The sequence below is a fragment of the Physella acuta genome, unplaced genomic scaffold (assembly GCF_028476545.2).
Source record: "Physella acuta isolate Inbredline_101_S28 unplaced genomic scaffold, ASM2847654v3 ptg000251l, whole genome shotgun sequence".
In the NCBI taxonomy this organism is placed as follows: Eukaryota; Metazoa; Mollusca; class Gastropoda; family Physidae; genus Physella; species Physella acuta.
Window position 1 is genome coordinate 18,798 of NW_026731770.1, and position 27,574 is coordinate 46,371.

Genomic DNA, 27,574 nt, shown 5'->3' on the forward strand with positions numbered 1-27,574 from the left:
CAATCGAGAGCTGTCTCGGAAAATAAAAACGATCTTAGACTTATGATCAACCAGCCCACCCCAACCCCACCCAACCCCACCCACTGCAAACATCTGACTGCTTAAGTGTGATGAATTATTCATGAAGGCAAAAACAAACTATAACGCATGCTTTTCGAAGCAAATGTTCTTATTCGGTGTCTATGATCGATATATCTTTCTAGTATAAATCGTGTTTGTGTTGTGGACCCATTGCAAAATTTGCCATTGGTTTTAAGGTAAGTTATTTTCTTTTTGAACTTTTATACATTTAAAATATTTATATTTTTCATTGAAAAAGTCGTATGCATAAATATTTGCAAGAGATTTATCTGCTTGGTTCTAAAGTTAAATAATGCGATTTCTAAAGACATGTTTAAGAATCAAAGTGTTTTATTAATGTTGTTAGAATAATGATTATCCATTAGTTACTGAAGTACTGTGTTTTTAAATTTCTTTGCAACTTTCCTTTTCTGTGAGTGTTTTAAAAACTCATTTAAAATATTCAACACATAGAAATTTGATTGATTTATTGGTGAGCCCAGAACGAATTTGTTTAATAATATGTGGATCTAAATTACTAAACAATCTAAATAAAATATTGTTTTTTCATAACTTAAATTTTTAATAATCCTAATTATAAATTACTTGTCAATATAGTTTAAAAAATAGTGAATACAGTAGTATACAATTAAATGTCTTTTTAATCTAATCAGGAAATAACTCAAATAGAGTCCTATTAAAAAGCTTGCACATGTTAGCATGTTGAATACAATCATCTTAGTGTTAGTATTTCGTTCAATAAAAAATAAAATAAACTACTTTGACATTCATGTTTGCATACGATGCACTTCTGTCAACCCAACACACATGTACAGCCTGCTGAAACTATCAGAGATAAAACAGCGATGTTTACTTACATTGTCATTACATTGGCTTCTGTGACTGTACAACAAACAGTACAACAATGTAAGTTTGGTTGTTGTTTTTTTTTTTTTTATTACTTAAAATCAATTTCATTTTTGTGCATCTTTTTTGCTACTTCTGGGTTAAGTAAGCATTCTGATTTATGAAGAAAAAAAAACAAGTAATTTGGTGATAGTTTTTATACTAGGCTCTATTGAACTAGATTTAGTAATTGATATGTAATAGTTAAATAATATTGCATTAATATCAATCTGTTCTTAAAGAGAGATAGAAATACGATTTTTTTTATTTATATTTTTTTTTAAATTTGCATTCATCAGTGAAAGTAGAAGCTTTGCGTCCGTGACAGAAAGCAAGAAATAAATTTTGTCAAGAAAATTTTGATTTAGCGTTTCAATTTCGTTTTATTATAATTATTTATTAATGTAATAATGACCAATATTACAGCTTCTTAATATGATTGAATCGTTTTTAAGTGATTCATTTAATGTGTACTACACAAAATACTGTAATTGTTCTCTGAAAATAGCTTGCATTGTAATTAAGAAAAGTACTCTTACCAAACGTATGGTCCATGGGGCTGGTGAAGTAGACTTCACATATTTCTGTGATGTCTGTATATGAATAGAAAGTGTTGTCGGCACTATGCCCTTACATTCCCAACGTTAGTCAGCTAACGGACTCTGGGCCGGGATACGAACTCGAGACTTTTGGGTTAGCAGTCATCCGCTCTACCATTTGACCAACGCGTTCCATTTTCAGTAAGACTAGGCTATAATTTCCTAGATTTTGAATCTGATCAGAATCAACGCTTCTAAATTTACAGTTACTCAATCAACGACGGGTGTCAAAACAGCCAAATTTCATCAGGTGAAACAGACGAACTTCCAGATGATTCCATTGGATTCCGCTGTTTTCATGAACATTCCCAGCACACTCGCATGTGCTGCGTTGTGTCGAGCTAAAATGTCCTACTGTTTCAGTTTTATCTACAGTAAAACATCAAGAAACTGTAGTCTGGGTAGGTTTTACTTTTATGCAATCACGCATTTTAGTTTTGCTATTTTTTTTAAAAAGTATGTGTTAAAAAGGGCTTGTAAAAACGAAAAGAAGGCGAACTTTAGCTTTAGTAAATTGATAGTTACCTATATCTATGTCATTAAATTGAAGAATGAATTGAAATACTTTCTAGTATTATTGATAAATATAGTACAATAATTTAAACAATAATAAAATCAAGTCATTAACGAATTTAGTCATTTTGATGTCAGTATAAAATAATTTCACAATTTTTAAAAATAAATTCCATTGATTGATATATAAAACCATCAGAGGCGTAGCAAGGGGGGGTGCGGACCGCACCGGAAGACACCATTTAGGGGGTTGACACCAAGGCAAAAAATAGCAAAATATATAGAGAAAAATTTGAGGGGGTGCAAATGGAAAGTTTGAGTGGGGGTGCATATCGAAAATTTGAGTGAGGGATGGGGGGAGGTGCAAATCGAAAGTTTGAGGGTGGGTGCAAATCGAAAATTGAAAGTTTGTCCTCAGGAAGGGTCACTACGCCTCTGGGGGGCGACACCATTAAGTGCCGCACCGGGTGACACCCGACCTCGCTACGCCACTGAAAACCATGCATCTACGTTAGTAGAGCCATCTGATGTATGTGAGAGATGTATTTAATGTTTGTGTCAACCGATTCCACTACAAAGCACAATTCAACATTAATTGTATGTATTTCAGGATCCTGGCTGGTACCAACTGACCAGTACCCGGCCAGTGATGAACTTTTATATACGACTGACCAATATTATCTCAAGGCAGAAAGCGATCAAAGCTTTAAAGTAAAGCTTATGAATAAAAGTAATATTGTAAACCTAGATGGTAAGGAAATATTCAAGTACCTCTTTTATATATATATACATATATATATATATATATATATATATATATATATATATACATATATATATATATATATATATATATATATATATATATATATATATATATATATATACATATATATATGTGTGTGTGAGTGTGTGTGTGTTTGTGAGTGTGAGTGAGTGAGTAAGTGAGTGTCTGTGTATGTTTTTATAGTATTTTCTTTGTTATATTTTGTTATTATGACTTGTTTGTGTTGTGTTTTACTGGTTTACATCTTTCCTGGTGAGTTTTTTTTTTATTGAGCTGAATTAAACATTTTGTTACGTTATTTTTTTTTGTTAGATGATATTTCTTGTCACGATATGTGTTCATTTTTTTTTTATAGTTTTGCTTTCAGAGAGTTCACTAATAATCCTATGTTTAATTTGCGACATCCTTGTTTTTTTTACCTGAGGCAGATTAAACAGGTTTTCAAATTATCTTTTGACCGGAGAGTCTCGTGTTCATATTCACGGGCTTCTGCGCCTATAACGTAGCCGAGCAGTTTCTTCCAGGCATCTCTTCGGGGAGGCGAAGCCCCCCCCCCCCGAAAAAATTCTACCGCCCCAAGCCCCCCCCCCCCCCCCCCACCGAACGAAATGAAATTTATATAATTTATACAGAAAATATATACTTTTAACAGTGTCCGCCCCCCCCCCCCCGAAGAAAGTTTACCCTCCCCCCAAAAAAAATTTCAGTGCTCCCCCGAAGAAAAAAGTCAGGGAGAAACACTGATGCCAAGTCCACCGGGCTCTGATGTGTAAAGGAAAATAAAAGCGGCTGAACATAGGTGATCCTTAGAACTTCTATATTAAATGTGCCAATATATTTTCAGCGAACACCAACTACACATCGTGTATGGAGGTGATCCTTAGAACTTCTATATTAAATGTGCCAATATATTTTCAGCGAACACCAACTACACATCGTGTATGGAGGTGATCCTTAGAACTTCTATATTAAATGTACCAATATATTTTCAGAGAACACCAACTACACATCGTGTATGGAGGTGATCCTTAGAACTTCTATATTAAATGTACCAATATATTTTCAGAGAACACCAACTACACATCGTGTATGGAGGTGATCCTTAGAACTTCTATATTAAATGTACCAATATATTTTCAGCAAAAACCAACTACACATCATGTATGGAGGTGATCCTTAGAACTTATATATTAAATGTACCAATATATTTTCAGAGAACACCAACTACACATCGTGTATGGAGGTGATCCTTAGAACTTCTATATTAAATGTACCAATATATTTTCAGCGAACACCAACTACACATCTTGTATGGAGGAGATCCTTAGAACTTCTATATTAAATGTGCCAATATATTTTCAGAGAACACCAACTACACATCTTGTATGGAGGTGATCCTTAGAACTTCTATATTAAATGTACCAATATATTTTCAGAGAACACCAACTACACATCGTGTATGGAGGTGATCCTTAGAACTTCTATATTAAATGTGCCAATATATTTTCAGAGAACACCAACTACACATCGTGTATGGAGGAGATCCTTAGAACTTCTATATTAAATGTACCAATATATTTTCAGAGAACACCAACTACACATCTTGTATGGAGGTGATCCTTAGAACTTCTATATTAAATGTACCAATATATTTTCAGAGAACACCAACTACACATCGTGTATGGAGGTGATCCTTAGAACTTCTATATTAAATGTACCAATATATTTTCAGCAAACACCAACTACACATCTTGTATGGAGGTGATCCTTAGAACTTCTATATTAAATGTACCAATATATTTTCAGAGAACACAAACTACACATCGTGTATGGAGGTGATCCTTAGAACTTCTATATTAAATGTACCAATATATTTTCAGAGAACACCAACTACACATCGTGTATGGAGGTGATCCTTAGAACTTCTATATTAAATGTACCAATATATTTTCAGAGAACGCCAACTACACATCTTGTATGGAGGTGATCCTTAGAACTTCTATATTAAATGTACCAATATATTTTCAGAGAACGCCAACTACACATCGTGTATGGAGGTGGTCCTTAGAACTTCTATATTAAATGTACCAATATATTTTCAGAGAACACCAACTACACATCGTGTATGGAGGTGATCCTTAGAACTTCTATATTAAATGTACCAATATATTTTCAGAGAACGCCAACTACACATCGTGTATGGAGGTGAGGAACACAACAGAGCCAAGAAAACTTGTCCAACTCACTTCCGGTCAGGTGGTCATGTGTGACACACAGACGGACGGAGGCGGCTGGACCATTTTCCAGCGACGGGTTTCCGGTGCCACGGAATTTTTCCGCAGCTGGAATGATTACAAGGAAGGTTTCGGGGACTACAACGTGGGCAATTTTTACCTCGGGAATGAGAACGTCTACAAGCTAAGCTCAACTGACCCGCACGAGCTGAGGTTTGATCTGACGTATTTAGGGAAGCCATACTACGCGCTCTATTCCTATTTCAAGTTCAACAACGAAACGGATGGCTACAGGCTGCAGTTCTCCAACTACTCCGGCGATGCTGGGGACGCCATGTCAATCAGACACACTGACGCGATGTTTACGACATACGACAAGGACAACAACATAAAAGGAGGGAACTGTGTCCCTAGTTTTAGAGGTTGTTGGTGGTACGCCTTCTGCCATTCTGTTCACCTGAACGGCAACTGGGCCAGTAAAGATTACGGTCTAGGTCTAAACTGGTACAATCTTACAGGTTATTTTGATAGCGTTGAAAAGTCCGAAATGAAATTTCGACCAATCTAAAAAAAACAAGAGATAAAAAAATATGATTATGATTATTTTTTTTATTTTTTTTATTTTTAGCTTATCCTGGAAATCCCATTCACAATGCAAACCAGTTTTGGTAACATCAGTTTAAAAGAAAAGATAATCATTATGTAAAAAGTAAAAATAAATAAATAATACTTGTATGTTTTTATTAAATTAATTTTTAATGTATACCTGAAATAAGAACGAGTTATTATTGTTAACCATCAAATATTTATGTAGTTCTGAGATAATGTACAACTTTAGATTTGACAGTAATAGAGATTTAAAATAAATAAATAAAGGCGGTTTTTAGATTCATGAATAATTCATGCACTTTAAGAAAATCACCTCTTTGATGATTATTTTACAACCAATGACCTAGAAGCTTTCTTGTATTTAAAATTCTTTTGTGAAATACGCTTTACCTGAGACTAAATGACAAACTGTAGAATGTTAAGTACTTTAGTCTTTAAAAAGTACATATAATAGTGTTTCACTAATGTGCTGAAAGAGCAGTCTATCGAATAAAATTTACATTTCTTTGAAAATTAAACGTTGATTAGGAAAGAAAAATCATAGTGATAATATTTTAAGCAAGAGAGTATTAGTACCAGGAAACTCAAAATTAAATGCAAACTCGCTTTCGACGTAAAGATACAATATTAAACTTTGGTCTGTTTAAGTATTACTTTCCAATAGCTTTTAAATTAATATAATGACACATTCCGGGGGATGTGGGGGTATTTGAAAGTTTCGTTGGGGGAGGGGGCGGACATAGTTTTCAGAGGGGGGGGGGAGAGGCGGACACTGGTAAAAGTATATATTTTCTATATAAATTATATTCTGTTCGGCGAGGGGGTTAAAAATTCTTCGGGAGGGTAGAGCTTCCCCAAAGTGATGACTAAGAGAAACTCTGCTTCAGTGGGCTGATTTCAGCGAACACATATTACTGTGTAAATACAAATAACAAAGTGCTATTAAAATTATCAGACCAATCAAGTTGTTAATTAGTGATTTAATGTAGCCTATTCGTCTGTGTAGCTGGATGTGTAATGTGTGGATAAAAAAATGCTTTCAGTCTTAGCTCATGAGGAAGGATAAAAATTAGAATCAATCCATAACGGAATCTGTATTCACGTGTCGATAAGCGTCATCGATTAAGCGCATTCAAGCTGCATGAAGTGTAACTTACTTTTTAATATATATATATATATATATATATATATATATATATATATATATATATATATATATATATATATATATATATATATATATAGGTCTATATATATTCTTTTACAAAGTAATATATTTTTTAAAATGTGAATCCTATCATAAAAATAAATTTCTTTAGAAATAATTTTCTAATCCATTAATTAAGATTTTTTTTTCCGCGTTCCTTTTTTTAAGTAGCATTTTTTCTTCCCACTTTGAAGAAAACTACTCATGGATTTATGGCTCCCATAAACCAGCTTTCTAGATCGATCACTCTTTTTTTTTTTGGAGCCAGGAAAAAATGTGTCAGGAAAATGGTATAAATTATTCAATTACCGGATCACATCAGGACATGCTTTTAGGCATACTCAATTTTGTCAATAGCAAACCCATTTCACTCGATAAAAAAATATACACACAATTCAAGTTAATTCTTACTCCATTAAACAAAAATAAAAAGGACGATATTATTTTCGATAAAAGCAGTTGGATCGTTGAAATAAATCATTAACGTGGTGTAACAAAAAAAAAAACAGTAGAGGCAAGGTGAATATATTTTCTATAGATTTACATGAAAACCCGTGTGTAGCTGGTTGAATATCGTATCTTGAAATGATGAAACACCACGGATTCTATATCTGTAGAGTATGGTTTGTACATTATAAGTAAAAAAATTTCTAATAATATTTAGAATACAGTTGTGTTGTATAATAGACTTAATCGACTCTCATAAGATCAATATAAAATTAATATGTAGTATTGGATTATAAAAGTGTAGTCAGAGTTTTAAGTACATACTAGACTAACCCGGTCATCCCTTGGATAACTGTGGGTTCCGGGGGTCATCCGTAAATGACATCACGTCTGTCACTTATCATCACAAAATAACTAGACCCCACATTCAAAAAGGCGTCACACCTCAGAGGTTTTTGTCTTTTAAAAACACTGATTTCGTCTGAGCAATGGACTGACAACATAATCTATTCATATGCTGAGGTCACAAAAACAGGTCAACTCTACTTCACCAGCCCAGTGTCCTCCCAACTCAGACATGTTTTTGTCTTTGAAAACACAGATTTTGGCTGAGCAAGGGTCTGACCAAACTATCTCTTCATATGCTGACGTCACAGTTGAACTTTACACCTACCAAACACTACTTCACCTGCCCAATGTTCCGCCAAGTCTCAAACAACATGTTTTATCTTTAAAAAAAATTCAGCCGAGCATGGCTCTGACCATATTATCCACTTTATATACTGAGGACAAAAAAAAAGGGGAACTCTACTTCACCTGCCCTTTATCCCGCTAAGTTCCAATAGGCAGAGGCAATTTAATCATTCACAACAAAAAAACAAAAATTAAAACATAAATTAACATTGACATATCTCGAAACCGTGCCACCCAAATGGCAACCTAATATGCTAACCTCTTAGCTATCTAGGCTCGTACTCTAGAGTCGGTAATAACTTATATATTTTACTTTTAGTCTGCGTAAGAATCTAAGCGAATCGGCCTTAGAATTAGATCTAGAATTATCTCAATTAAATTTTATCTTAAATTGGCCAATTGTACAGCTAAACAAACAAAGATTTATATAAACTAATTAAGGCCTGAAATAGATTCTTGATGTAGAATTTACATTAAGTCTAGATCTAGAATTTACGTTAAGTCTAACGACCTAGATCTAGACTTTTAGATCTAGATCTAGATCTAGATTCATAACTTTTTCTTCCTTCGACAGCTGATCTGTAGATATAGAGAAATTTATTGTAAAACTAAATGAAAAAGACAGTTGAAAATTGATATAAGTGTTGGAACGTAATAAATACAGCAAACGAACGTATTGTTAAATTTATAGCCGAGAGAAAATTAGCTTTAGAACGCGTTAAACATTGGAATGGGAACACAATCTTCTTGGATAGAAGCCGCCGTTGTTGATGTAAAAAGTAAACAAACCATGTGACGTCACTATTCAGTCAAAGTAAAGCCACTGTTTGATACTTTTATAATTAATGTGGTTAATCTACCAATGAATAAATCAATAAATTAGTTAACGTCTTTAAATAAATTTGTGATTAACAGTCTGTCTGAAAACAAAAATTGTTCTCTTCATACATACTATTTTACAGCTCTTCACATAGTGCAGTTTCTCTCCAGTAGCCAATCAGACAAACAAACAAATAAATATTCAAACATGTAAACAAACTTGAGTTTTAGTAGTATAAAGATTATTCTTCTACTCTTAACCTATTGATGATCAATTTGTAATACAGAAAGTAATTCTAATCATAAATAAGATATTTTTTCTATCAGGCAAGTATGATCATCGTTAATAAATGGTATATAAAGTTATTTTTAACATATGATCAACAAGTGCTCATACTGGGTCGTAAAATCAGATAAAAAGGAATCACTCTAGGTATTCAATCAGTAACCTTTAGTAGACGCTTAGGATAAGGAACCAGGGTTTTAATTCATTTTTAAAAATAATTTAACTTTTGTTTTTACTTCAGAATCTTGGTTAATAGGCCTACAAGCTGACCAGTCTCCTACTATAGTGGATCGCTGCTCTTCTTGCCTCATAAATATTACTTAAAACATGGTGTACGATCTTAGCAATATAATCAAACTCAAAGAGTGATTGAAAAGGACAACGAAACAGTCGGGATTATTTGTGTAGATTAACTTAAGTAAACATAAAATATTGGCGCATAGTTATGTAACTCTTACATTTGGAAACAATTTCTTTTTCCTAATAAAATAAATATGTAAAAGTAATTATTCTTAATTCTTATCATTATGTATAACCGTTGACATATTGTTATACTTGAAAAATTTCAAAAACAGTTTCAGTAAAGGCGTTTTACTACTCTTGATGAAAATTACTTTAGATTCGTTTAAAGTGCTCTTTTCTTTAAGGGTTAATGAATTATTCATGAACGTTTAGACATTGAAAACTTCGTGTGTTGTTCAGTTAGCATTTATAACTTACAGATTACAAGACATTACAACAAATGCTTGAACGGTATGTTTATTCTTTTGTTTAAAATGTTCTAATTGGTAATGACTGAAAAGCGACTGATAATGTTTTGTAGTTCTTTTTATTTTTATATTAAAGAATGTTACATGCAGAGCTCTAAAATTATGAAACGATTATTACACGAAAGATGTTGCGGTGTTTTCACTGAGTTTGTTTTGAGAGGTAAAAATAAAAAAATTCTCAACATGTAAAAGTTTCAGCAAAGCCAAAACAAAATCATAGTTTAGCTAAAAGCACATCTCAATAGAACATTGAGTTCGATTCATTTAAAAAGGAAAGTTGGATAGTATACACCATAATTTATAGTGTTGTTTTAACATTATTAAAAATAAAGGTAGTTTATATAGCGGTAGAGAGCTAGAGCGCTAAGCCGAGAGTGCTAAGCCGAGAGTGTCGAGTTTGAATCCGGGTTCGAATCAGTGGAACGTTGCTAAGTCCTCCCAGCTCTGATGGGTACCTAATTCATGTTAGGGAAACAAAGGCGGCTGGGCATATTAATGAACACGCTATCCCTTCATATGCCGAGGTCTTTGAAACAGATGAACTCTACTTTATCTGCCCAACTTGTCTTATATATATTTTTTATGACACCCCTTGGCGTTCTTCTGCCACCTCACAAAATATTAAGAGGGGTCGTTAGACCGAATTTTTTTTCGTAATAAAGCTCAAATAAGGAGAATTTCACTCGCGGTTACTTTTTAGCCCTCTTCGAGGGCTTTGAGTCAAACCGACAGTTTTCCCAAACGGCCTAGCCATTTATCTAGGTGCTTGCAAAAAATTAGCTTAATGTACAGAGGGTAAGTACCCTAAAATCTGTGTTAAAATTACCCTCTATTTTTCCCATAAAATACAAATATTATATAGGCATCAGTACCCCAGCAATACCTTTACGATGTATATATATATATATATATATATATATATATATATATATATATATATATATATATATATATATATATATATATTTATTTATTTATTTATTTATTTACGTAAGTGTGTAGCGCTCATTTATAGCCCCGTGCATTGATTGTTTTTTCGTGAGTACTGCGGTTCATGCTTCACATAACGCACACAAAAGTCCAATCAATACACGCGAGGCTATTCCCCTTACCTGCCCCATGTTCTTAGTTTACTCTCTTCTATCCACTCCATCAAAGTAATTCATTCAAACAAATTTCTCTTGATCTGTCAATTTCTCCTTATATTACTTCAAAGCCTCCACTAGCTGTTCATTTTAAGTGTTGTTTTTGTTTTTAATACAACATATTAAATCTTTGATCGAACAAAGCATTGACGATATAATTTATAGTTCTATGCTTGAAGGCTTCCCAGCCACCCTTCCTGCACACTGCGGGTCTAAAAAGCCACCAATGTGCTTCACTGCTTTATATCAAATGAAAAATGGTTGAAAGAGAATAACACAAAATAAAAACCCTAAACTCGAAGAATATTGACCATAGTCATAAAATCGCAAGAAAATCCATATAATATTAAGGTTATTAATTTCCGTAAATGGGATTTAAAGTTGATCAAGGTTGAAGCAAAATGAACAACTTGTGTTTAAAACCTGTTTCTCGTAAATTATTTATCATTGCTGGTATCATGTTATGATGCCTATAATTTTCTCCATTAGTAAATGTTATTCGGTAAGTAATAAAAAGAACATACATGACTATTAGGAAGAAGTATCAAATAGTTGCCCAATGGTAAGTTTATTAAGCATTAAGAATTTATTAATAATTAGAAGTTTCATATATTGTTTCGTAACTGGGACTGACCAAATCACAGTTTTAAATCTACTTTAATTTAAATTTTATTTACGCAAATGCATTTTTACTTTCTCGTATATACGACGTATAGAAAACGTTTTGTAATCGTGCAAAAAAAAATCGAGATTTTGGCAAATCTCGACGTTTTACACCTCACTGATACGGAAAAACATAATTTTGCAATCTTGTCCTTATGTCTGTGTGTATGGCTGTGTGTGTGTGTGTGTGTCTGTGTCTGTGTGTGTGAACACGATAACTTGAGTACCGTTACAGCTAGGTTGATGAAATTTCATATATAAGTATTTTATCAAAATCGTAGATCCCTATAAACTTTTGAGCGATTTTCGATAGCCGGAAGTGGTACTTTTTCTACTTAGAATTTTTCAAAAGCCTATAGCTTGAGTACTATTTCAAATAGATAAATGAAATTTTAAATGTACATAAAAAGTCTAATTCTCTACCTTCTGTCAAATTTTGAGTAATTTCCGTTGACAGAAAGTACTAATTTACGCTATTTCCGATTTCTCAAAATCTAATGTAAATTTATAAAGTATGAATAATATTCCGCACTTTTATGCACATTTTATTTGGCGTTCACTGGTGTGCAAATATTTTTTACGAGATTTTATTCTATTTTAAAAATTTAAAGTATTTAAAATTGATTAAAATTCATGTCTATATCCCGAGTTCCAATCCCCTGTTTTTTTATATAAGAATATTCGAGAAAGTTTAGGGGAGATCATACCAGGTTTATTTTGTATTAAGTTAAATTTGTTTAAGTATTTTACTCAGGTTTTATATGCTACAAATTAAGCAGAGCGTAAAGTCATTTTTTTTAATTCTGACATCTAAGTATTGTCGGGGTACTCGATAAAATGCATGTCTTCAAAGTTTAGTCAAATAAATCCATGAAGGGAATATTATTTGTGTGTCCCATGCCATTGTATGTTTATTGTTTTCCCACTAAATAGGTGAAGTTAATGCAATAAGAACAACGCCAAAAGTCACATTTTAACCACACATCCCACACGTAAAGTATGAACGAATAAAATCAAAACATGCCTTCCCACCACACCAAAATAAAAAAATAAAAACTACAGAAAACCATATTCTATGTTATTATCACAAATAAATGAAAAAGACTTTAAATAAAATAAAACTTAAACAAATAGTTCCATGTGTTATTTAATGTCATCTTTTGAAGCTTCAGAGATACTACCAGCTAAACAAGATACGTTTACAATAGAAACTATAGTTTTGGGAGACTTGATATATATATCAATAGTTTTTCTACACGCAAGGGAAGTAATCGAGATTTATTGCAAATGCTACTTTTTACTTGGTACATGAACATGCAAAAAATGCGTTCAAGTCAACATTCAAATGAAGATAGATAATTTTTTTATACACACAAACTCATACACACACACACACACACACATATATATATATATATATATATATATATATATATATATATATATATATATATATATATATATATATATAAATTTAATATATAAAGTTCAATTCTGTATGTTTGTTTGTAAAATGTTTGTAATCGAGGATTACAAAGGAATATAAGGAAAAACGAAAAAAAAACGATACTTGATGGATTCAAGTGTTAGATTATTAAAGTGCTCATGTTCTAAATGTATGAATTAGAAATTTACTAATGAAAGTTTTAAAAAAATGTATATATATATATATATATATATATATATATATATATATATATATATATATATATATATATATATATATTGTATATTAAATTATATTTATTCGTATATATAAATATGATTGTGTGTGTACGTGTGCATACGAAGCTTCAAATTTCTACTTTCGTGAAAAATAAAATAAATAAAATACTATTTTGTAAGCTTTTAAATAGTTTTTACAAGTATACAATCTAAATTCTATTTGAGAGACTTTCTGTCTTTTAGAAAGAAAGTTGTTTTTAGGCATATTAACTTGAGCACATTGTTTTCTTCAATCTTGACTTATCGTTGGATTATCTGCTAAACTTTATGCCAGACCGTGTTTGCTTTCCTGGGCTTAGGTCAGTTACTCACCTGCATTGCCGGTTAGAATGTGTTGGCCTATTGTGTGTATGTTTAAGAGCTAGGTACGCTTCTTTATCTAAAAACCACGCACCTACTTAGAACCATATAGGGCAAGTAGTGGCTTTTTAAGATTAAGACGACCAACCTTCCTAGACAATTTTTGGGGAAGGTTGGACTGCGGTAAGTACAAAACCACACACCTACCCAAACAATTTTTGGGGACAGGTTGACCGCGCTTAACACATACCCACACGCCTAACAAATCAAAATGTTGTGAGTTTCCGACTGTCTGTACGATAATTTAATAAATGCAAGAACATTGTTTCCATCTACACTCATCAGACACGGAATAGTGCTGAGATTTCTTCAATTGTCATACATTGATTTAATCTTCGACATGTTTATTGATCCTGACAAAAAGTCAATATCAATACAAAAAATATAATATTGGAACTTTCGAACATGTACACCAGAATCCTGGCTGTTACCAGGACTGTCCAAGTACAGGTCTAATAGATTTATAATAAATGACCTTGATCCGCGCCGCCCCAGTGAACACGCATAGGTGAATCTGTTTTTTTTTTTTTTTTTTTTTTTTTTGGAAAAAATTGTGTCTCTAGTTCATCAAAACTTACCACCACTTATAATCTTTGTAATTGATCTGATTTCTTTTGCATTAAAGTGTAGTTTGTTTGTTTGTTTTAATTATCATTTCTATTTTTGTTGTCAGGTAATTGCATGGGCATCAATGCTTAGTCCTTCTCCCCCCTCCATTTTCTACACCCCCAGGGGCAGAATTTATTTTATTTGAAAATTTTATTTCCATGCACCTTGATAGTGTTTTTTTTTTTAAACAAAGATCCATTACAGCAGTGATTGTTCTACACTAACTAACACACGCTGTTGAGTAGAAATGTATTTATAAAATCTTCATCAGCTGTAGTGTTAAAGATGACTTATCGCTCTTTTCTAAATATGTGTAGTCTAATAGATATCTTTGAAGCTCATTTAAGTGGTTTTCTACTTAGAAAAACAATTACTTCTCTTAATTATTAATATATATATATATATATATATATATATATATATATATATATATATATATATATATGGGAGGCAACCAAATAGCAGCTTTATTTTGTTAGTTATGACACTGCCTCCGCCCATCTCTCGTTGCTCGCACCATAAATTACCATAAAACATAGATCCGCTTACACGAACATGTCATTTACCGAGCTAGGGCTTATGTCGTTAAAATGATTGCTGTTTTAACACCCGCCAATTTTTTTAACACCCGCCACTGAGGCAGAAAAAAAATGCTGACCTCTAACGGGTATGCCTTGACCCCTCGTGTAGCCTGGTGTCATGCATGATCGCGCTAATGTACATCCCTCTCCAGGATGGCGCGTCCCACTAATGTACATCCCTTGTAGGTCCGGCGCTCGGTCATGTGACGCGTTTTGTTAGTGTATTGATGGAATAGTTTCCAGAAACGATTGCCGTCATTGCTGTTAAGTAATCATCGCCTGGAGAATTTATTCAACGAACGCTAGTGTCATAAAATAAACGTGATTGTAGTCGCGGCGTCAAGATAGTTAATTCGGTGCTTTGTAATTACCTATACAAGAATAATAAACTGCGAGATTGGTTCAATGTTTGGGGAGTGCTTAACGAACTGCGAAAGAGGAAGATGAAATTACAAGTGAAAATTAATTTATGTTCATGAAAGTTTATAATTGGCGATTGGGGGAATTAATGTAGAAATAGAAACTTCGATTGCTAACCATAAAATCATTAGATCGTAGATAGTACTTTGATGGAAGTGACATTTTAGTCAAAACCAGGCGGTTGATATTTATTTGGAGGACGAAGATAAAACCTGGCTGAAACACACTTACCCTGTTTCTAGTGTGAGAAATTCTCGAGTCTTCATTGTGTTTCAGAATAAAGAGTTCATAAACAATAGCTTGAGCCACCATTGACAAAATAAAAAATAGTGTATATGCAGTCTATAGCGATCCCCCTGTGGACGTGACTGAATACGATTGTGCTCCAGCAGACAAGTTTTAGAAGACATAGTCAACAACAGCACACAGTTGACTACCAAACATCCTGGTGGATAAAGTTACACGACTATAACCCCCCCCCTCCCGACCCCCACGCCTCAAACCTCCGCTAGATAATTATAAACAACAGCGAAGAATTAGAATTCTGTAGCTGTTGAATAATCAATACATCACAAGCACCATTTTGTTTTTTTTCAATTAAAATGGTTACTGTTTTAAAATTGGTGTTTACGTATAGAGTATAATTTTAAATATTTAATATTGCATATTTCGTCAATCATTTGGCTCCAAAACACGAATATAATTACCCCCCCCCCCCCCCACCCACTCAACCCACTCAACACACCCCCCACCATCGCGCCTTATTGCAATTTTGAAAACGGTGGCTAACTTTATTTGAAGGCAGTTGGTGCCCTTTCAAGTTTCAACATTGAGCCGTTATTTCGCTTTCAGGGTAGGTTTTTGATACACCGCGTATGTGCACGCTGGTTTTATTCACAATCTCACTTATTTTACGAGCTGCTTTCATTAGAAAGCAAGACACAAACATTCGACAGTGATGTAGATATCATCCAGAACATTACAGTGGTATTTATAGTAGCATGTTTTCCCTTATTTTTTTTATAATCCTAAAGATTTTTTTTAAAGATCAGTCTTTTTTTTACATAAACGATTATTGATTTATTAAAGATTTCAATATGGATGACGGATATGTTAATGTGTTTTGTATAGCACTGCCCCATTCTTCATGCTCTGCGAACCACGTATAAAACCCAAATGAATCAATACTAGACATTTTATGTGATTGTTGTTGAAGCAAGTGGTTATTTTTTTAGATGTAATACGGTAACCTGTTTCGCTAAACTTCTTGATAAGGATAACCTTGCATATTCAATAATTAGTTCATGCATAATTACAGTGAAAAATTACACGCAATTTTAAAAGTCACTTTTAATGTCGCATACTTTGTATTTGCTCTTTATTTTAGTCATGTATATTATATAAGATAAAATACTATTATAAACACTGTATCGCTTAGTACATTCTTACTACCTTAACATTACGTGAAATAACTTTTTCCAGTAAAAAAAAATCAAGGATATCGATTAAACTGTAACAGAAATCCGCAATTAAAATAAAAAGTAAGCTGTCATTATTTTCGATACGGGCGGTCAAGTCTTTTAATTAAAATTTCAGCCAGCTTGAATGGATGGATAAGTCCTTGGATTGAACACGGGCGACAGGAAGATTACAACAGTGTGGAGAACCTGAGTCTGTTTCACATTGTGATATCAGTTGTTATTCAATACAAGCCTAGATAAATTTACAAAAATGTGAAATAAAAAATCACGGATTGAAAACTTCAAAAATATGTGGTAACTATCTGAATATATTGATGGGAAAATCATTACAAAAGGAGTGCTTATAAGCTTTTTTTTCTAACATTCTGTTATTCTTTGTAAATAAGGAAAAATAACTGTGCCTGGAAAATGAAAATATGATGTGATTTACTTGAAATAACCCACTATTCGAAAGAGTCAATAAAATACAAAGGTAAGGTTGTTTTTTATAAACAATTAATCAGAGTTGGCTCTATCAGATTGATACTCACACTTAAGAATGTATTTCGTTAAAACAGATCTATAACGTTTCTTTTGCATAGGTTTTCATTCAATTTTCTAAAAATATTGAACATTATTAGAATAAATTGTGTAAATCAAGGGTTACTATATTATTTCAAAGAGACGAAATAATTTAGATATGATGATTTATATTACACTTAGCAATTTAGTCACTACACTAATAAAATTCAAGTGTGTAATGGAATGACATACAAAATATGTATTACATAAATGATCGAATTTTGTAATGAATACATTTCTCAAATTGAAATATCTTCTTTAAAGAATGATATTGTTTAATATACATAGTTTTGGATTAGTGCTAATATTACGCAATATTTTAACCCTTTACGAAACAATAGTGCACTTTATACGTGTTCTCTTGGAATAAATCCAATACTCGATGCAAATTGTCTTACATAAGACGATTGGATTTCATTAAAAGTTTTCTCCGTGAATAAATTCAATACTCGATCCAAAATGTCTTACATAAGACGATTGGATTTCGTTAAATGTTTTCTTCATGAATAAATCCAATACTCGATGCAAAATGTCTTACATAAGACGATTGGATTTCGTTAAATGTTTTCTCCATGAAAAAAATCCAATACTTGATGGAAAATGTCAGTCGCATTAAAGAAGTGAATTATTCATCAAACAGAAAACAACGCGCATCGCTTTAGGGGGTGGCTTTTACGGTCCTCGGCCGCCTGTTGTCATTGATCTACTTAGCATTTGAAGAAAGCGATCTTTTCTTGAACTGATTTTTTTTTTACATTTAAAACAGAGATACACCTCATGAAGCGTAGTGAATACAATTCACTTTAAGCGCTTAGCGCATGCTGTTGAAAGTTTCATTTCGGTTAAATATTCTATTTATTACAATATTTCATATTCTTCAATGGTTTTCTCACAAGATTCCATTGCACAAGTTGTGGACTAGTGTGTAGTTTCAGTGTAGAGCTTGAAGACTTTTGGTATAAAAAACACAGTGCATTTGACCATCTTCATTTATATTATTTGTAGCCAGTAAAATTGATAGTGGTCAAAACATTTTCAGATATTCAATAATTTTTTTTTTATAAACGCTTAACAACCCTACGAAAAATTGTTTTTAATTTAAAAAACAGTTGTGTCTGATACTACTAACTGAATTGCACCATTACATATATATATATATATATATATATATATATATATATATATATATATATATATATATAGGCTTATATTTACGTAACTATTATATGTAATTTATTGGCTGTTTATAGAAACATGATATCTAATAGTTTACTCTTTGTTGTTTTTTACACTAGGAATTGATGACTAGCTCATGATGAAAGAAGATGATCCTGTAACATAACAACCCCTATTATGGCTAGCTACGTCTTCGTATGTCTGATTTGTCTTTTGATTTCTCACATGATGCAGGAAGGTAACCACAATTTTTTATTTTTAGCACGAAAAACATTTTCCCCTGAACTTTTGCTAACTATGTTATGATAATGTAACACAATGCAACTCAACAGCTCTTTGTTTGACATATTCGACAAATCGCACACACACAATATTATTTTTAAGCATGAAAGTACTTGCTAACATATTGCTTGAAAGTACATCCGAAATCATAAGTAAGGAAATGTATTTGACTTAATAATACTTAATACTTATATACTAAAACAATGTTTTGATATTTTAATGTTTTACTTTATATTAAAGTATATATTTTAATATTTTTTAAATAAATTTTTCTGGGTTTACTATTCACATTTTTTCGATAGAAAAAAATAAAGTATTACCAGTTGAATATAAGTAATAAAACAAACTTACGATTGTTTACTGATCAATTAGGTACTTTCTTCTAAATACAACGAAATCGAACCATAACCATAGAGTTCCGTGTACATTTATTTTAGTTGTTTTTAATATTGAGTTTAAAATTAATTCACTGTCTATAAAGTGCAATCTTAATATTATTTTGATTTGATTTTTACAATATTTCATTTGACGTGCCTTATATGTCTGTCCGTCATCTTTTTGACAATATAGATCGAAACTGGCGGGCGAAATTTTGAGCACTTCTAACGAACCAATTGTTCTGAAATTCAGTACGTGGGTCAAAACCCGATGACGATGCAATTTGATATCAAATTTGTCTTAATTGAATGAATAATTAATTTTTTATGAATAAGTTAAAATGTCCTAAAATCATTAGTAGTAGTAGTGTGTCTGTCTTCTAATTCCGCACTATTATACACACATTCTCATGTTCATTTGGTGCTCAATAGTTTCTAGTCCTAAAATTTAACGTACTGCAATAAAAATGTATTCGAACTTTCATTAAAACGCTTTTATGTAATAATGCACTAAATAAACCGGGAGTGATATCCCCTAAACTTTCTCGAATATTTTTATATAAAATAACAGGGGATGGGAACTCGGGCTATAGACATGATTTTTAATCCATTTTAAATACTTAAAGTTTTAAAAATAGAATAAAATCTCGTAGACAAAGAATTGCACACCAAGTAAACGCTAAATAAAAAAGTGCATAATAGTGCGCAATATTATTAGTACTTTAAAAATTTACATTAGTTTTTTGAGAAATCGGAAGTAGCATAAATTACTACTTGCGTTCAACGGAAATGACTCAAAATTTAACAGAAGGTAGAGGATTAGATCTTTTACTTACATTTGAAATTTCGTTTATCCATCTGAAATAGTACTCAAGTTATAGGCTTTTGAAAATTTCAAAGTAGGAAATCGCTCAAAAGTTGATACGGATCTACGATTTTGATAAAATACTTATATATGAAATTTCATCAACCTAGCTGTAACGGTACTCAAGTTATCGTGTTTACACACACACAGACAGACAGACAGACACACAGACAGACACACAGACATACGAACAAGATTGCAAAATTATGTTTTTCCGTATCAGTGAGATGTAAAACGTCGAGATTTGTAAAAATCTCGATTTTTTTTTTTGCACGATTACAATACTTTCTCTATACTTCGTATATACGAGAAAGTAAAAAAAGAAAAAAAAATGTATTCTATTTAAATATATCATAATACCGTACTATTTAAATAGCTATATAGAAAAGCGTGGGTCTACTCTTTCTAAAAATTGGTATAGGTATCCAATAGATAATAAAGTGACCCACGCTTTTCGTTATAGTTATTTTAATTGTAGTGTATTATTATATATTTAAATAACATCATTTATTTAATCCTTTTTAGTGCATTATTTAATAAAAGCTTGTTATTAAAACAATTTTTAAAAATAATTTTGTGTAACAGGGAACTTGACAAGCGCGGCTGGCACCATAAAGACGGTCAGTTTCCAGCGTGTGACGAGGCCCTACTCAATGTCTCCACTCAATGTCGTGTTCACCAGGGTGCCAAGTGTGGCTGCCTGTGCCGCGCTGTGTAGAGCCAATAACACGGTGTGCTACAGTTTTATGTACAGCAAGACTGCAAGAAACTGCACTTTGGGTATGTGTTGTTTATTTTAGCTATTGTATTAGCTGTGTCGCGCCAATAACGCGGCGTGCTACAGTTTTATGTACAGCAAGACTGTCAGAAACTGCACTTTGGGTATGTGTTGTTTATTTTAGCTATCGTATTAGCTGTGTCGCGCCAAAATTACGGTGTGCTACAGTTTTATGTACAGCAAGACTGCCAGAAACTGCACTTTGGGTATGTGTTGTTTATTTTAGCTATTGTAGTGTCGCACCAATAACGCGGTGTGCTACAGTTTTATGTACAGCAAGACTGTCAGAAACTGCAAACTGGGTACGTGTTGTTTATTTTAGCTATTGTATTAGCTGTGTCGCGCCAATAACGCGGTGTGCTACAGTTTTATGTACAGCAAGACTGTCAGAAACTGAACTTTGGGTATGTGTTGTTTATTTTAGCTATTGTAGTGTCGCACCAATAACGCGGTGTGCTACAGTTTTATGTACAGCAAGACTGCCAGAAACTGCACTTTGGGTATGTGTTGTTTATTTTAGCTATTGTAGTGTCGCACCAATAACGCGGTGTGCTACAGTTTTATGTACAGCAAGACTGTCAGAAACTGCAAACTGGGTACGTGTTGTTTATTTTAGCTATTGTATTAGCTGTGTTGCGCCAATAACGCGGTGTGCTACAGTTTTATGTACAGCAAGACTGTCAGAAACTGCAAACTGGGTACGTGTTGTTTATTTTAGCTATTGTATTAGCTGTGTTGCGCCAATAACGCGATGTGCTACAGTTTTATGTACAGCAAGACTGAAAGAAACTGCACATTGGGTATGTGTTGTTTATTTTAGCTATTGTATTAGTAGTGTCGCGCCAATAACGCGGCGTGCTACAGTTTTTGTACAGCAAGACTGTCAGAAACTGCACTTTGGGTATGTGTTGTTTATTTTAGCTATTGTATTAGTAGTGTCGCGCCAATAACGCGACGTGCTACGGTTTTATGTACAGCAAGACTGCCAAAAACTGCACTTGTAACGTTATCAATAGCTCTTGTTGGACGATTATCCTCCCCCAACTTGCCGCCTCCAGTAAAAGCAGACGACAATGAAAAGATCAAGCAGAACTTGTTATTACCTCCCCTTAGTTCAAAATCGAGGGAGGGGGCAGGGTGACGTGCGTATACATGGTGTGCCGCATGGTCGCTGAATTAAGAGAAAATACAATTTTTAAAAACCGTTTTACCGCTGCATTACATTACGCGTTACTACGTCAAAAATTACTGTAAACATGTTGATATGTTGATTGTTTTACCCCCAGGATCCTGGCTAGTGCCTGCCGACTCGTCTGTCAGTATTGGCGACAATGTTCTGTACACATTCGACAAGTATTATGTCAAGTCCCAGGCGGACTCAAGTTTTGGGACACCGCTCATGAGCACAAGCAATATAACAGGGTTGGACGGTAAGAACCGGGTTTTGTTATATAACTAACCAATAAGCAATATAGCATGGTGGTGTTGTTTTATAATCAATCAATAAGCAATATAGCAAAGTGGTGGTGCTATATAAACCAATCAATAAGCAATATAGAATGTCTAGATGATAAAAATCGGTGCTGGTCTATAACGATCATCAGTCAAGAGATTTCAGTAATTGGACGTGATTAACTTCAGCAAATTGGCGAATTATTTTAATTAAACACTTGGATTTAAACATCGAGAAGAAAAACTAATGGCTTAGCTTTATTTTTAAAAAGCTTTAAGACAATCTAATTTATAAATCAAAAACATTTTTTTGAGGTAACGATTGCTTGACCTGCATAGCTGTAATACGAAGCAAACAAAAACATGTGAAATTACATTGAAAGAAGTATTACATTCTTACGCTAAACCCTCCGCCCTTCCCTCACCCGCATATCTGGCCCAGAGAGGCAGTTACTATTTATAAATTTGAAGCAATATTGAACATAGACTAAAGCATTACTTATGTTCTAGTGATTTAGCCACCACCCCCTCTACTCCTCATCCCTCAACCCCAATTACTAAACTCTAATAGTTTTGATGATAAAAAACAACCAAACAAATTCTTAGTCTGGAATGAAAAAACAAATTTTGTTCTAAGGCTATTACCCCCCCCCCCCCCCCACTTTCTACCTATTCCACATACTAATTATTACTTTTTTGAAATAGCAAAGCGCTTTGAACCTTGGCTGAAACAAAATTAGCTTTCTAACGCTTCAGTGCCCACCCCTCTCGCACATCTAAACTTTGTCTTGGAGGGAAACAAACAAAACTGATTTGAACCTGGACTGGAAAATGAGTTTAATTATAATGCTAGATTACCTATCCCCCGGGCCCTTTAATCCCCTATCCTCAGACCCCTAATATCCCACATCCCCCGGCCCTTAGATCCTCCTAGTCCCATCCTCTGAGACACACAGACCCTCGATTTAGATTCCTTAGCCCCTGGCCCATTAGATCATCTAGTCTCCAGAAACTAGGATTCCAAAGCCCCCGGCCCTTATGCTCCTTAGCCACCGGCCCCTTTATCCCCTAGCCCCCCGGGCCTTAGATCTCCTAGCCCCCGACCCTTAGCCGCAGCCTGTTTTATCCTTTATCCCCGGCCCCTTAGATTCCACAGCCCCGGGTCCCCCTAAACCCCTAGACTCGGGCACTTAGCTCCACTAGCCGCCGGCCCTTTTGTTCCACTTGCCACCAGCCTCTTAAATACCTTAGACATGGCTATATCCCCTAGCCCCTTATTTCCTAAAGCCCACGCCCTTACATCCCCTTGCCTCCTGTCCCTTTGACCCCTAGCCCCCGACAACTTCCACATCCCGGCTGTTACTAGTTTGGAAGGGACACCACCAAAACAGCTCTGAGCCCAACCCTAAAACTAGACAGCATATCCTGGTCGATTGGACAGTCCCCGAACCGTCTCTCTACGCACCAGGAAGTGGCGTTCAAAACACTTGTCGTTGTCCGCACTCAGTCAAGCGAGACGAAATCGTGCGAACATTTGGTAGCATCGATCACCAAGAGCTACATTGTACCGAGTACGCGTCATTGAGTTCTGTGGGTTATCCCTGGCTCCCGCGATTGACTATTTTAGTAGAATCCATAACACAGTCAATTGACTGTTTTGTTAATGCCGTGGTTTAAACATCCATTGGCATTATCAGATTTGAATGTTGTCTATACGTATCAATAAATTTAGCATATTTAAAACGAGAACAAATCTTTACAATAACAAGTAATTCAATGTAAAAAGTATAACATTACGTTAGATATAATATACTTTTCTAAAAAAACAACTCTAGATAAAATGACAAAATTTAATAATATTGAAACTTTTCGTAGTCACAAAGTTCAAAAGATTTCGTGAGCTAACTCATATTTTACTGTTACTTCTTGTGAAAGACAATGTAACACATTTTATTTATTTTTTTCATTAAAAAGCAAATATTTTAGTTTAAAGCTTTTTTCGTGCGGTTATTTTATTTGTATCTGTATTGTATTTAGTAATTTAAAATATAATATAAAAAAATACGTAGTTCGCTATGGTAACTCTAAAAAACCAAGTCTATACTTTTAAATAAAGCTATGGGTCGGCTCTTTGTCGTGAAACACACGTGAATAATAGCTACATTAAATTTCAGAGCGATTGAAATGCCGCTTGTATTTTATTCATTTTTACTTTCTCGTATATACGAAGTATAGAGAAAGTCTTGTAATCGTGCAAAAAAAAAATCGAGATTTTTACAAATCTCGACGTTTTACACCTCACTGATACGGAAAAACATAATTTTGCAATCTTGTCCGTATGTCTGTGTGTCTGTGTGTCTGTCTGTCCGGGCTATAGACATGATTTTTAATCCATTTTAAATACTTAAAGTTTTAAAAATAGAATAAAATCTCGTAGACAAATTAATTGCACACCAAGTGAACGCCAAATAAAAAAGCGCATAATAGTGCGCAATATTATTAGTAATTCTAAAATTTACATTGGTTTTTTGAGAAATCGAAAGTAGCGTAAATTACTACTTCCAGTCAACGCAAATTACTCAAAATTTAACAGAAGGTAGAGAATTAGATCTTTTAGTGACATGTGAAATTTCATGTATCTATCTGAAATGGTACTCAAGTTATAGACTTTTGAAAAATTCAAGGTAGGAAAAGTACCACTTCCGGTTATCGGAAATCGCTCAAAAGTTGATACGGATCTACGATTTTGATAAAATACTTATATATGAAATTTCATCAACCTAGCTGTAACGGTACTCAAGTAATCGTGTTTACACACGGACACACAGACACAGACACAGACACACACACACACACACACACACACACACACACAGACAGACGGACAAGATTGCAAAATTATGTTTTTCCGTATCAGTGAGGTGTAAAACGTCGAGATTTTTTTTTCACGATTACAATACTTTCTCTATACTACGTATATACGAGAAAGTAAAAAAGGTGCCGGAATACAAAGAGTGAAAAACAATATAGTTGTTTTTTTTTACTTAGAAATTATGTTTTGGTCAAATCTCATGTGTACTAATTCGATCACCGTGTCGGGAGGGGTTTATAATAGTTTAAAAAATGTGCTTCAAATTAAATATTGTACTAGAGGATACGAAGTCCATTTTATGCTTTTCTAAACTAACCGAAAAAAAAAGTTAAGAAGAGATCTTCATGAATAATTAAATAACGATCAATACCTAGCAGCCGACATGCTGACTACTGAATTACTTTAATGGCCGATTGTTAAATTTCATGCCCGGGACGATAGAGATCGATGACAAAAAACCTTTGAATCCATTTCCTAATCTCATTAAAGCGATTATTTTTACAACCATTGTAAAGCTCTATTGAGTTTCACATTTTTGTTTGCTTCGTATCTAAAGCTAGTAAAAAAATCCAAGTTGTAGCAAAAATGAAATGACATTTTGAAATTTAAAAAGGATTACTATTTACGCTAACAAAAGAAACATTAAGAAATCAGCGGAAATTAACACACACAAAATTTATTTGCGTCAATGTTGGTCTCTTTAGAATAATGTATTCATAATCTTTTAATGGCGTATAAAAATTAGTTCCATACTAAATCAGTTATTATATTTTCAGTGAACACCAACAACAAATTGTTTATGGAGGTGATCCGTAGAACTTCTATATTTAATGCATAATTGTTTTTTTCAGAGAACACCAACTACACATCGTGTATAGAGGTGATCCTTAGAACTTCTATATTAAATGTGCCAATATATTTTCAGAGAACACCAACTACACATCGTGTATAGAGGTGATCCTTAGAACTTCTATATTAAATGTACCAATATATTTTCAGCTAACGCCAACTACACATCTTGTATGGAGGTGATCCTTAGAACTTCTATATTAAATGTACCAATATATTTTCAGAGAACACCAACTACACATCGTGTATGGAGGAGATCCTTAGAACTTCTATATTAAATGTACCAATATATTTTCAGAGAACGCCAACTACACATCATGTATGGAGGTGATACTTAGAACTTCTATATTAAATGTGCCAATATATTTTCAGAGAACGCCAACTACACATCATGTATGGAGGTGATACTTAGAACTTCTATATTAAATGTACCAATATATTTTCAGAGAACGCCAACTACACATCGTGTATGGAGGTGATCCTTAGAACTTCTATATTAAATGTACCAATATATTTTCAGAGAACACCAGCTACACGTCGTGTATGGAGGAGATCCTTAGAACTTCTATATTAAATGTACCAATATATTTTCAGAGAACGCCAACTACACATCTTGTATGGAGGTGATCCTTAGAACTTCTATATTAAATGTACCAATATATTTTCAGAGAACACCAGCTACACGTCGTGTATGGAGGTGATCCTTAGAACTTCTATATTAAATGTACCAATATATTTTCAGAGAACGCCAACTACACATCTTGTATGGAGGTGATCCTTAGAACTTCTATATTAAATGTACCAATATATTTTCAGAGAACGCCAACTACACATCGTGTATGGAGGTGAGGAACACAACAGAGCCAAGAAAACTTGTCCAACTCACTTCCGGTCAGGTGGTCATGTGTGACACACAGACGGACGGAGGCGGCTGGACCATTTTCCAGCGACGGGTTTCCGGTGTCACGGAATTTTTCCGCAGCTGGAATGATTACAAGGAAGGTTTCGGGGACTACAACGTGGGCAATTTTTACCTCGGGAATGAGAACGTCTACAAGCTAAGCTCAACTGGCCCGCACGAGCTGAGGTTTGATCTGACCTATTTAGGGAAGCCATACTACGCGCTCTATTCCTATTTCAAGTTCAACAACGAAACGGATGGCTACAGGCTGCAGTTCTCCAACTACTCCGGCGATGCTGGGGACGCCATGTCACGACTTAACGTCAACCGGAAGTTCACGACGTTCGACAGAGACAACGACGTCAAATCGAACGCTAACTGCGCGCTCATCTACAGAGCAGGGTGGTGGTACTCCTACTGCCACTACGCCCACCTCAACGGCAACTGGGGCAGCACCGACTACAGCATGGGACTCAACTGGTACGACCTCACAGGAGACTACGGCAACATTGAGAAATGTGAAATTAAATTTAGACCTATCGTTTAG

The 27,574-nt window shown here is 33.9% G+C and overlaps 1 protein-coding gene across 1 annotated transcript; it reads left to right on the plus strand.

The window, feature by feature from the left end:
* Positions 1 to 95: 95 nt before the first annotated feature.
* On the plus strand, positions 96 to 27,574 carry LOC131938595 (uncharacterized). Its single transcript, XM_059296704.1, has 8 exons — positions 96 to 257; positions 897 to 987; positions 1,772 to 1,966; positions 2,689 to 2,829; positions 5,042 to 5,617; positions 20,761 to 20,955; positions 22,240 to 22,383; positions 26,943 to 27,574. Exons 2-8 carry the CDS (start codon positions 927 to 929, stop codon positions 27,572 to 27,574), a joined length of 1,944 nt encoding a protein of 647 aa, XP_059152687.1. The 5' UTR covers positions 96 to 257; positions 897 to 926.